The sequence below is a fragment of the Panthera pardus genome, unplaced genomic scaffold (genome assembly GCF_024362965.1).
Source record: "Panthera pardus isolate Hobbes unplaced genomic scaffold, ASM2436296v1 HiC_scaffold_10, whole genome shotgun sequence".
NCBI lineage: Eukaryota > Metazoa > Chordata > Mammalia > Carnivora > Felidae > Panthera > Panthera pardus.
In genome coordinates this window covers 72,921,550-72,934,065 of record NW_026526655.1, presented here as the reverse complement: position 1 = coordinate 72,934,065, position 12,516 = coordinate 72,921,550, and the positions used below count along the sequence as shown (strand labels likewise).

The window sequence follows — 12,516 nt, the reverse complement described above, 5'->3', positions numbered from 1 at the left end:
GATAGGCAAAGTAAAGCAAATGACTGGGAATTGCCCTATAATTCCTCAAAGATAACCATTGTTAACACATCAGTGTATACTTTTCCAGCCTGTTTAATTTTTTAAGACTAAGAAGAAAGGACTTTCTGGAGTCAAGTTTCACATGAAGGGGAACTCTGTGTGCCCAGAGCTCAGGGATATTTGAGAGGAGATATAAGGCACATATGTTTTCCCTGGCTTAGAAGAGCCCAAACAAACTATAAACAATGTGATGCCTGGGGTCATGCGCAGTTTATCTCCCCCCTTTATTTAACTTGAGTGTCAGGGCAAGGGCATCTAAATTCTACAGTGATAAGTTAAATTCCTCATGAGCTGAGGCATCCCTTCCTTGCTGGCTAAGGCAAGTGTCCTTATTAGGTATTTTTCTATTTTATCCATCAGCTTAGACACCAAGAACTGGAATGGACCCAAAAGGTCACTGGGTCAAAATTCTCTTCCTGAGAAAACTATGTCTGAATTGCTCACCACATTGGGCATCTTTTTCATCTTAAGCTGTCCTTAGTGTAAATTCCCTAAGGTCTCTTGGTTCCATGTGAAATTCCTCTTATTGTCAAAAGTGTCTGTGTCCCCTGAAAGCCACGTAAGCCCTTTTCCTCATAGATGTCTTCCGTGGGATGACTAATGAGAACTTTTGTTACCTGAAGCTGGTAATCACTCTTCAGCTTTCCATTTACCAGGCTGTAGAGATTGGACCATGTGAAATAGCCAATACTGGACCATTTTTACCTACAAATACAGCCATTTCACATGCTTCAACATACTAACTGACCCTAACTCTTCCTAACTTCTTTCAGAGGCTCCTTATTTCTGCTCTTTTGACAATGGAGGTGTTCCTCCCCTACAGGACCTTCCCCAGTGTCCCCATAGCCTCCTTGGAAAATAGTGATCCATATATACATACTAGTGCCAGAATCCTTGCTAATCTTGTAGGACCAATGAGATGTGATCAACCCTTTCTACCTGTACAGATGTCACTTCAAAACATACATATAAATGCACATGTATCTTCTATATGTTATCTTGTATATACTATTATTTATAATTTTCAAAATCAGGAGCCAGCTAATGAGAGAAAACCCAGGTGAACATATACACATATGAGCCCAGACCTGGAGGTGGTTTAGGAAAAGAGATACTAAAGAAGTAACCAAAAACTGTGAGGTTCCCCTGACCAAACCGTATTGTTCTCTGCTACTCATACTTCATGACCAAAAAAGGTCCAATACGCTTATTTTTTCTTTCTTTCTCACCTCTAGCTGAGCCATAAATTTCCAGCAGCAGTGCATATGGCACATCAAAAACCCAGACCTGCTCTGGAGAAGGTCACTCCACTGAAAAGGATCCACATTATTCAGCAGCCTCGGAAATGTTAAGCTGGGACGTAAAACACAGCCGTCTGGCCAACTGCCTCAAACATCCGACAGCTTAGCAAAAGGACCAAAACTTTCCATAGGTCTAGTGCACTTGCTTGGTAAATAAAACAGCTTTTGTATCTTTTTACTTCAGATAATAAACATCCAAAGTTATAAATCCAGTGCCTTCCTGGGCCTCCTTTTGATGCAGGTCAGGAGCCCACTGAAGTTTACACATGTAATTCTGTTGAATGAGTGAAGAATCCAGAATACTTGACTATTCCACTCCACCTCTCAGGATAAGTCTTTCTCTCCTTGATGCTGACCCTGAGCTGTTCCACCCACAGTGAGTTCTTCCTAAAGGACAAATGAGTACAAAGGCTGTATAAAGGTCAATACTCTATGCAAACATGAGGAGTGAGTCTTCTCCATATGTTTATCTTAAGATCCTCGAGTTTTCCTTTGAGGTAAAATGTCATTTCCAGTTCCCTGCATAAATACTTAGTTTGTTTTGAAGGCTTGGTGAGGGAAAATGAAAATTTTAGATTTGTTACAAACATACTCTCCTCTGCAAAGCAATCAAGGGTGGAAGGTAGAATTAGAGTTTCCATTGGAGATTTGCTCAGGGCTGCCCACAAAGTTCATCTGTAGAACCTAGGGGGTCACAGTGCTACAGGGCATTGTGGTTGGGGTATAGATGTTGATTTTAATTGGAGGTAGGAGTAGGAGGGAAAGTATTGCCATAGCTAACCCTGCTCTAGCTCTCCTACCCTCCACAGCTTGCTCTCTCTCTCTCTCTCTCTCTCTCTCTCTCTCTCTCTGTCTCCGTCTCCCTCCCTCCCTCCCTCCCCACCCCATATACTCATGTGTGAATAGCCAAGGCTGTCTTCAGGTGATAGTAGGGACAACCAGTTTCTTTTTTCACGAAGGTTATCTGTCACAGTTCTATTCTACACCTCTAATTAATAATATTATCTGGGGCACCTGGGTGGCTCAGTCAGTTAAGCATCAGACTTTGGCTCAGGTCATGATCTCACCGCACATGAATTCGAGCCCTGTGTTGGGCTCTGTGCTGACAGCTCACACTCTGTGTCTCCCTCTCTCTCTCTGTTCCTCCCCCACTTATGTTCTGTCTCTCTTAAAAATAAATGAACATTAAAAAAAATTTTTTTAAATAATAATGCTATCCAACAATCAACACTTGTCTTGACCCAAAAAAGTGGTCAGTACTCGAGTCCATCACATTATAGGTTGATAACCCTTGGGGAGTGACCAGGTGCCATGCCTATCTCTGATTCCTGGAACTCCAAAAGCACTTGGCTGAAGCCCAGTGGTCATGCTGATGCATGACCCCCCACCCCCAGCATTGTTTGGCTCTTTTTCAGGAAAAAGAAAATTGTCTGAGACAATATTGAAACTTCAGCCAATGCCAGTATGAATCAATAAGACAGTTAGTTCTAACCACCTCACTTTGGCTTAGCTCAGTTCCTGGTCCTCTGAGACCATTGTCAGAAATACTCCTTGCTGGAATATTTAAGTGTTGTGAGGCGCACTTGTTCTTATAAATGTACAGAAGTTCAAGGTCAGCCATGAATCCCCAGAGGGACAGTAGCAAAGTGTAAAGAGGATAGTAGATACCAGCTGGAACACTAGACTAGGAGATTAGGAGACTAGGATTCTACTTCTGACCCTTACTAGTTCTTAAACCTTAAACAAGCCACTTACCCTTTCTGATCCTTGTCAAATGGGTGTAATAACACCTGACCCCCACCCCACCCCCAGTTTAACTTTACCAGTGGCACACACTGGGAAGAAGACAAAATGGACACTGAGGTTTGTAATAAGCTATTTCAAGAGTAGTGAGAGCAAGGTGGTACCAGGATGACGGTTCTGGAAGCTTCTAAAACTATAGTAGCAGGAGAACTATAAGAAGTGCTATAAAATGAGCCTCGAATAGGAATTAAAGGAAAAGCTGAAGATTTGGGGTCAGATGGAAGCGAGGACTAAACAGAGGAGGGTGATATAGGAAATGGGAAGCTCAGATGGCAGGACCGCTAGACTTGCCTCTCCTGCAGGTGATAGGAGGGCCAACCACCCAAAGGAAGGAAGAAGAGAAGAAGGGTACTAGTCTCTCCCTCTAGATTGGAAGATGTATTGCAAGAGAAGAGATGCTGCTCAAAGGGAGGTTATGCAGTAAGGACCCCAGCAGTAATTTAGGCCCACAATTGCAGTCACTCAAATCACCGAATTATAGAAAGGGGGAAGTTTGATGTGAACTTCAGATCTGAAAGGAATTGAAATTATCTCAGAGAATGTGTAATAGGAAAAGGGCCAGTCCAATCAGATTGCTTTGTGGTGATATGGCTGTACATGTTGAAAGCCAAAGTGGCTGTTCCCTCCCCCTTCTGAGGAGTAAGCCCTGCATGGATGTGCTGTGGTTCCACTCACTGGAAGCCCCTGTGATATGTTCACAGGCCCAGCAAAAACCATGACAATGGTGGAGGACTGTGTCAGGAGGTACGAGGCTGGGGATTTGCTGGCGGACACTCTTCTTTAGCTCATTTCAGTTCAGTTCAGCACGCTGTCTGAGGCACTGGGACACAAAGATGAGTACAAAGTGGCCCCTGCCTACCACAAGACCCTAGACCAAAGGGGAACAGGCATGCCAACAGATCAACATGCAGAGCGAGTTTAGAAATGGCTTGGTGAGAATGGGGGGCATGCTGAGGAGGAGGTCTTACACAGTAAAGAAAAAATGTGTTGGCTAGGGAGATCACTAACCCACATGCAGATCTTGAATAAACAGTCTTTAGTTAAGGTTTTTATTATGGAAATTTTCAAACATACACAAGAGTTGTGTGAATATCATGCTGAACCCTCAGGTACTCATCACAAAGCTTCAACAATATGGCCAACCTTGTTGAATCTATAGCACCCAGCCCCCGACTTCTCCTTCTTCCTCTCTCCTTCTGGATTATTTTAGAGCAAATCCCAAGCATAATTTCATCTATAAATACTTCAGCATGCTATCTCCAAAAGATAAACACTCGTGTGTTCTCTCTCTCTCTCCCTCTCTCCCTCTCCCTCTCCCTCTCTCCCTGTAAACAAAATTTTACAAATATTGTGGAGCAAAAGAGAGTGTTATATAAACAATCCAAGAATCTTTCACTGTGAAAGAAGACTGGTATTGCTGTGTGAGCTACAAGAGCCAGAAACAAGTGCAAACACACACACACACACACACACACACACACAGCTGAGCCAGTCGTGCCCACAGAAATGACAGCTGTGAAATTTGAGGAGGCAGTGAGAGGCAGAACCTCAGAAAGGGAGGTAGAAAATGAAGGTGGTCTTCAGGTTGAAGAAAAGAAACAGGTAAATGTAAAGTTAGTGGGAGAGAACTAAAGGTACAGGAAGAAGCCACTGGGGTAAATTAGTTCTTGTTGAGGAAAAGAATATAGAAAACCCTAACAAATAGCTAGTTCTGAGGTTACTCAGAGGACTAATGGGGTGATAGGCTTTCTTTAGATGGAACCCAAGTCCAAGGTGGGTATGGCTGATTTTGGGGTATGTATTATGTTTTCAAGTGCATGTTGGGATGTCAGCTGGAGTCACTGCCCCCTTCAAATACATCAGATGAGCTCAAACCCCAGCCTACCCCTAGTGGATGTTCAAAGCCCTTCCACAATGTCTGTGAATCTCCAGGAATCACCTCTGATTTCCAACGAATTTGGTGTCCCTGAGTCCCACCACCCTGATCTCATTTTGGCCCTTTTCCATGATTTCCCAAAAGCCTACTCCAGAGGGTAATAAACATATGGAAGATTTAGCAGAGTTTACATCACAGCAACCAGACAACCTGCAGCAGAATATGAGCTATCCCAGATTTTATGTGTATGTCCTTCCACTACCCATTCCCCTCAACCCAGGATTTTGTTCACTGCTCATCGTAGCCCCGGCAGGCCCCTATTCCTCCCACCATCTTGCTGATGGCTTCCCCTCTCTCACCCCCATCCTCATTTTTCTGCTCTTCCCCGCCTCCTAATTTCTGTTCAGTTCCACATCAGCAATTAGTATTTCTCGTGTTGTCTTGACCCCTGGAAAACACAACCTCAGGGAGTCACCTTACCCCCCAAATAATCTCCCTGTTTCCAATAAGTCTGACATCAACTATCAGGATGTCAACATTTTCATCCAAAAATGTTCTGAGTGATTAATTAATTAATTAATTAATTATAAAGGGTGAAGTGACAGAGAACCTGAGCCAAGAAAAATAAGCCAAAAGAAAAAGCAGAGAACTTCCAAAGGAAATGTTGAAGGACTGAAAGACAAACACATGAAATTAGGGTGAGCAGAGCTCCAAGTAAAAATACATAATACATGGGGCGCCTGGGTGGCGCCGTTGGTTAAGCGTCCGACTTCAGCCAGGTCACGATCTCGCGGTCCGTGAGTTTGAGCCCAGCGTCAGGCTCTGGGCTGATGGCTCGGAGCCTGGAGCCTGTTTCCGATTCTGTGTCTCCCTCTCTCTCTGCCCCTCCCCCGTTCATGCTCTGTCTCTCTCTGTCCCAAAAATAAATAAAAAACGTTGAAAAAAAAATTTTTTTTTTAAATAAAAAAATAAAAAATACATAATACAGACAGAATTTTGAACCTGCTTTTGCATACAGGATTTCATGAAATCTTCACAAAATTCACAAGATGATAGCTGTCACTACCCCACTTTGCAGATGACAAAGATGAGCCTCAGAGAAGTTAAGAGATTCCCAGGGTGTAATAGTGTAAGTGGAGGAATTTCTCTGGAAATCTCTTAATCCCAAATCTAGAGCTATCCTCCATGACCCCGTGAGATCACAGGCTGGAGCTGAAGCTTAGAGGTCCCCAAACAGAGAGGATCTGGATATAATTCTGACCTTAAAATAGAGCTGAATTTGAAGACAGAAATCTATGTGAAAGGACTGGTTTGGGACTAATCAAATCCTTCAATAGGGGAAAAGCCATTCGAGTTCCTATTTTCAGGGTTTTGTTTAAAAGACACAAGTTATTCTTTCTATTCATGTGGTGGCAGAGATTGAAATTAATTTCTTTAAAATTTTTTTTTTAATCTTTATTTCTGAGAGAGAGACAGAGACAGAGTGCGAGCACTCTGGAGGGCCAGAGAGAGAGAGAGGGAGACGTCAAATCCGAAGCAGGCTCCAGGCTCTGAGCTGTCAGCACAGAGCCTGACGCGGGGCTCGAATCCACAAACTGTGAGATCATGATCTGAGCCGAAGTCTGCCGCTTAACTGACTGAGCCACACAGGGGCCCTGAAATTAATTTCTTAAAATATAGGGAATTAGGAAAAGGAGTGAAGAGCCAAAGACATTCTCCCCTTCAAAGATTACAGAATAATGGAACTTTTTTTTCAATGACATAAAGAGAGTTTTCCAAAGGAATATAGGCAAAGGCTTCCAAGAATAAAATAGATATTGCCACAGAAGCATTTAAGAGACAGCACAGACAGATAAAACCAAGGTGAAGACACCGGGGCCGAAACAGTAAAATCAAAGAACGGATGTAACAGAATGGGGTTAAGAGCAGAATCAGGTCACGCAAGAACAAAAACACTCCCTTCAAAAATCGAAGGTCTGTGAAAAGAGAGAGGATTGTTGCAAGATTAAAACGGGCAGAATCCGGTACCAAAAGAGAGCCTGGAGATAATGGAAGGGTTTAACCAGACATATTAAGTGCAAGGAAAGATTGAGCAATGCACTTGGCCATGGCTGATGGAAGAAACAAGTGATCCGACAGCAGACATCATGGGTCAAGTGGTTCTAAGTGAGCCAGATCTGGAAGCAAGAGAGCCATCCTGGCCCTGGCAGACATGGTGTCTAGCTCCACCAGGCTTTTAAGAACTGAGCAAACCACTGTTTTCGACGGCAGACACTAAAGAGGTGCAGTGAGCTGAACAGTGAAATAAGGCGCTCACGATATTTTACAAAGGAAAGAAGGTAGACGTTGAGAATAAGATGCCGCTATCTTTACAAGCGTAGAGTGGGAGACTTTCGTAGGAAAGTTTCCACAACATAACGAATACTCAACAAAGTGGAAAATAAAGTCTAGACTGGTATGAAATCACAAAACATGCCAGGGGCTTAGCGGGGATAAACGACAATGGGGAAGAAGTGGGAGAGGAGGGATGGCGCCATGGTCACATAAGAAAGTGGCAGACAATGGTCTTTGCCGTTCCTCCACAGACTGGTCACTTCACCTCCCTTCCGGGTAGCCCTGAAGTGCACCAAAGGAAGGAGCTGAGGTAGGACAAGTCAGTCTGTTTTTTCTGAGCAAGGATGAGGGCCCCATACTGACACACCTGATTTCTTTCAAAAACAGCCTGGAATAGTTTTGTGTGAGATCTCCTGGTTTTTATGTATTAGGTGAATTTTTTGTTATTGTACACTGTGCAAACCAAACAGTTCCAGCCTGTGGGTTGGATTTGGCCCGTGGACCATCATCTCACACAAGCTGCATTTTGCTCCTCAGGTTTGCACAGCAATCCTTAGTTCCTGAGGACCTGAGGGGTATAAGAGCAGAGCCTGCAGTGGGGGTGGAGGGAAAGAAGTTAGCAACAAGGAGAATTCAGCTAGAGGTCAGATGTGAAGGTTGAAAGGAAACAGCTGACTTTTGGCCAGAGCCCAGCTTTAGTTTCCTCAGACGGTATCAATCTGGCAGTTACTGAAGGCTTATGCCAAGACTGACAAAACAAAATACAAGGTCATAAAAATGAAAAACCAGGGAAATCTGATAATCTTGACAGGATGGACTAATGCAGAGGCTAGGACCAAGAGGGCTTTTACTTCAAGGTTTGGTGGCTGTACAATAGTAACTATCATTTTCTGAGATTTTACTGTGTGCCAAGGGTGTTCTGTTATATCTAACCTCTAATATTTACAACAACCCATTTTACAGATTCCGAATGTATTGTCCAGAGAGGTTAAGCCCCAAACACCCCCAGACCCTTATTCATGCTTTTCTTTTGACATGGTAATTTTTCCCTAGTCTTTTCTGCCAAGATATCCATTACAATATTATTTATTATAGATACCCAAGAAGTAAAAACATGTCCATACAGAAACATGTATACAAATGTTTATAGCAGCATTATTTGTAATAACAAAAAGTTGAAAACCACCCAAATGTCCATCAACTTATGAATGAATAAACAAGATATAGTATATCCATACAGTGGGATATTATTTGTCAACATGGATGAATCCCGAAAACATTATAAATGAAAGAAGCCAGTCACAAAGGACCGCATATTGTATAATTCCATTTATATGAAAAGTCCAGATTAGGCAAACCTATAGACACAGAAAGTTGACTAGGGGTTGCCTAGGGCTGGGGTAAGTGGAGGGATGCAGATATTTGGTGGTGGCAGCTAAAGACTGTGGGGTTTCTTTTTGGAGTGATGAAAATATTCTAAAATTGATTGTATTTATGGTTGCATACTCTGAAAATACTAAACCCCATTGAGTTGTACACTTAAGTAGGTGAATTGTATGATATACACATTACCTCAGAAAATGTTACCAAAAAAAAATAATAAACAACAGAAAACTAGATATTGAAACATCAGTCATGTGTCATGACACACATAAAGAAGGTGATAAAGGTTGGCACTGTTTTTATATTCTAGCTCCCTCCCAAGGCCCCATCCTAGCTCACTGTCCCCAGTGTTGGGGTCTGGCTTTACCCCCAGCCTCAGACTAGACAAGGCACCTGAAAAGCTATTCTTGGGGCTTGGACTGGAGCTAGAAGCAGTAACAGGTGTCAGTATCTCATTTATTTCCACAACAGCCCCGTGAGAAGGTATTATCATTTCCCTTGGAGGGAAAAGGAAATATTTAGCTAGATTACATCATTTACTGAATAGCAAAGCTAATGTATTACATAAGTAGGATATAAACCCAGACACCCAGCCAATGTTTAACTGCAATCTTCCAGAGACCGGGTGGGTCCTAATAGTAGGACACCATATTCTCATACACTGTTAGTAGGACTGTAAATTGTTGCATACTTTCTGGAAGACAGTTTGGTAGGAGGTATCAAAAGTCAAAAATAGAGGGGCGCCTGGGTGGCTTGGTCGGTTGGGCGTCCGACTTCGGCTCAGGTCATGATCTCGCGGTCCGTGAGTTCGAGGCCCGTGTCAGGCTCTGTGCTGACAGCTCCGAGCCTGGAGCCTGCTTCAGATTCTGTGTCTCCCTCTCTCTCTGACCCTCCCCCATTCATGCTCTGTCTCTCTCTGTCTCAAAAATAAATAAACGTTAAAAAAAATTTTTTTTTTAAAGTCAAAAATAGAGACATACTTCTTTGATCCAACAACCCCACTTTTAGAAATTTATTCTGTAGGGGCGCCTGGGTGGCGCAGTCGGGTAAGCGTCCGACTTCAGCCAGGTCACGATCTCACGGTCCTTGAGTTCGAGCCCCGCGTCAGGCTCTGGGCTCATGGCTCAGAGCCTGGAGCCTGTTTCCGATTCTGTGTCTCCCTCTCTCTCTGCCCCTCCCCCGTTCATGCTCTGTCTCTCTCTGTCCCAAAAATAAATAAAAAACGTTGAAAAAAAAAATTAAAAAAAAAAAAAAAGAAAAAAAAAAGAAATTTATTCTGTAAAAACCATAGAACAAGTTAATAGATATATATAAACACAAGGTTTTTCATCAAGGTGTTGTGTACATAACAATAGGCCAAAAAAAAACTTTTTTAAAGAAAAATCCATATTTCCATCCACAAAGGATTGGTTAAATGATGGCGTAAATACATCCCTCTACTGCAGTGACCCAGGAATGTCAGGTTTTGTGGATAGGAACTGGGGGGTCCAAAGGTAGTAAGGGAATAGGGGGTAGGAGGAAAGAACCCTCCCCAAAACTAAGTCACAAAACCCAGCATAGCCTGGCATGCATCTCACTCAGGAAGGTCACCTCCTTACCACTATCCACATCTTCACAAGGATTGTATTAATGAAAGAATCATTCTTCAATGTTATTCACCTGAAACATGACGTTTGACATTAATGTTTATGGAATGCTTCCGTAATTACAAAAACAAAAACAAAAAAACAAAAAAAAAGCAAAACACCTAGACCTTGGGTTGCAAAGCACTACCTCTAAGTAGACTGAACTAGCTGTACGAGACTTGAGGTCTTCAACATAGTCCTGGGGGGCAAGACCAGCCTCCCTTCCTTCTGTAGACCTCTCAGTCTTACCTCTGCATCCATATTTCTTCTTTCTCTGACAGGACGAAACTCAGCAACAAAGTCAGAGACAAAAAAAGGCAAGTCCAGAACCTGATCACATTTATCACTGTTGCAGATGGATGAAAACAAACGAGTTTGAAACAGGTGATATTTATATATTTTTAAATTACTTTTAAACAATGTGTAATTGAGAAATCTTCTTCTAATCCCATTACTGAACTGTAATGGGAGCACGTAGAACTTTTTTATTTAAGACTTGGGGGAAGCTTCAGGCTTTTAGAAATGAATGGCTTGCTATATACCAAAGAGAGGAGGAAATACAAGGTCTGAGACTGACTGATGGACACTGTCTGAAGTGTTTGATGAGCTCCACCGTGATATACTTAATTTCACTCCTCACCTGTGACAGTAGATTGCCCAATGACCTTTTGGTACAACGTAAAAGTTAAGACGAGTCTTAGGTTTAGGAAACATTTGTTTCCCCAAGAAGACTCTCTGGTTCACATGATATCACTGCCAATTCATGAACCTGATAACTGTACTGTGGTTATATCCGATACAAACACATGCTGAAATACTTAGAGGTAGAGGATCATGAGCTTAGATGGTTCAAACACTAAATTAGGAGTTCATGGATAGATAGAGTGCACTCATATGGGATAAAATGCTAATAATAGGTTAACCTGGTAAATGGTGCACAGATCTTCTTTGTGCTGTTTTTATTTTTTTAATTTGATATTATTTCTAAATCAAGTGTTGAAAGTAAAAAAGACTCTAGGCCAGAATCTAAGAATACACTACTGCTTCTCAAATGGTAGCATATCACACTGGGAATATTACTGGCTTACATCTGATATTATTTTATTTGTTTACAATTATTTTTTACAGTTATTTTAAATAGAGTATGCATTTATATGATTGAAAAATCTGAACGCTTGGAAAAGGTAGACACTGAGAAATGTCACTCCTGCCGCATCACCGTCCACTTAGCTACCTCTCACACCTGCAGATAATTACATTTCTAAGTTTCTGATTTATCTTTCCAGTGATTTTTAAAAAATTTTTTTAATGTTTCTTTATTTCTGAGGGGGAGAGAGAGAGACAGAGCTTGAGCTGGGGAGGGGCAGAGAGAGAGGGAGACACAGAATCCAAAGCAGGCTCTGGGCTCCGAGTTGTCAGCACAGAGCCCGAGGTGGGGCTTGAACTCAAGAGTTGTGAGAGCATGACCTGAACTGAAGTTGGACGCTTAACTAACTGAGCCATACAAGCGCCCCCTTCCAGTGATTATTTATGCAGATATGAGTATATATTATTCCTCCTTTCCTTACAGAAAATGGGCCGTGCTGTACACACCATTCTGCACTTTGCTTTGGTCACCTAGCAGTATATCATGTAGATCTCCCCATTCTATCACTTTAAGATATGATCTTTATAAAGAAATGGATATAATACCTACTTCCTTTATTTACACAGAATGTATGCCCAACCCTAAAATTTGGCTGTGGGTTAAATTATATGTGCTTTGCATTTATATTTCACAGCTGACTAGAAAAGTCAACTTCTGGGATTGTCAAAGATCAAATTCAAAATACCTAGACATTTTCTTAAATATGCTGACAAGTTTTGAACATCGAGGAACAATAAAATTTTAAATATGTTTCTTGAAAGAACACTGAGAAGATGGGTTGACCACAGAGTTTACTTACATGTGCATTGTTCTTTTTTTAAATGCCTCTCTCTGGGAATTTTCAGACAGTGTTTGTTTTGTGTTTTTGTTTTTTGCTCTACATGGCTATAGCCCAGAACTTTCAGAGGAGATTAAGCTTATAAAAGAGAAGTTTCCAAATTTTTTAAATATTATAAGCGAATGGAATATTTTTTTTCTGTCTGCAGT

General features: G+C 41.9%; 1 protein-coding gene across 2 annotated transcripts in view; it reads left to right on the top strand.

Annotated features, from left to right (window-relative positions):
* Positions 1 to 12,516, top strand: part of DAPL1 (death associated protein like 1) — a 49,730-nt gene that overhangs the window by 21,306 nt on the left and 15,908 nt on the right. The window contains exon 4 of one of the 2 annotated variants that reach the window (XM_019457135.2): positions 1,296 to 1,535. The exons of the other annotated variant lie outside the window; for it this stretch is intronic. Within the exon in view, the coding sequence (XP_019312680.1) occupies positions 1,296 to 1,412 (117 nt within the window). The 3' untranslated portion in view covers positions 1,413 to 1,535. Of the gene's footprint in view, positions 1 to 1,295; positions 1,536 to 12,516 lie in introns of those variants that run through there. 2 annotated transcript variants of the gene reach the window in all.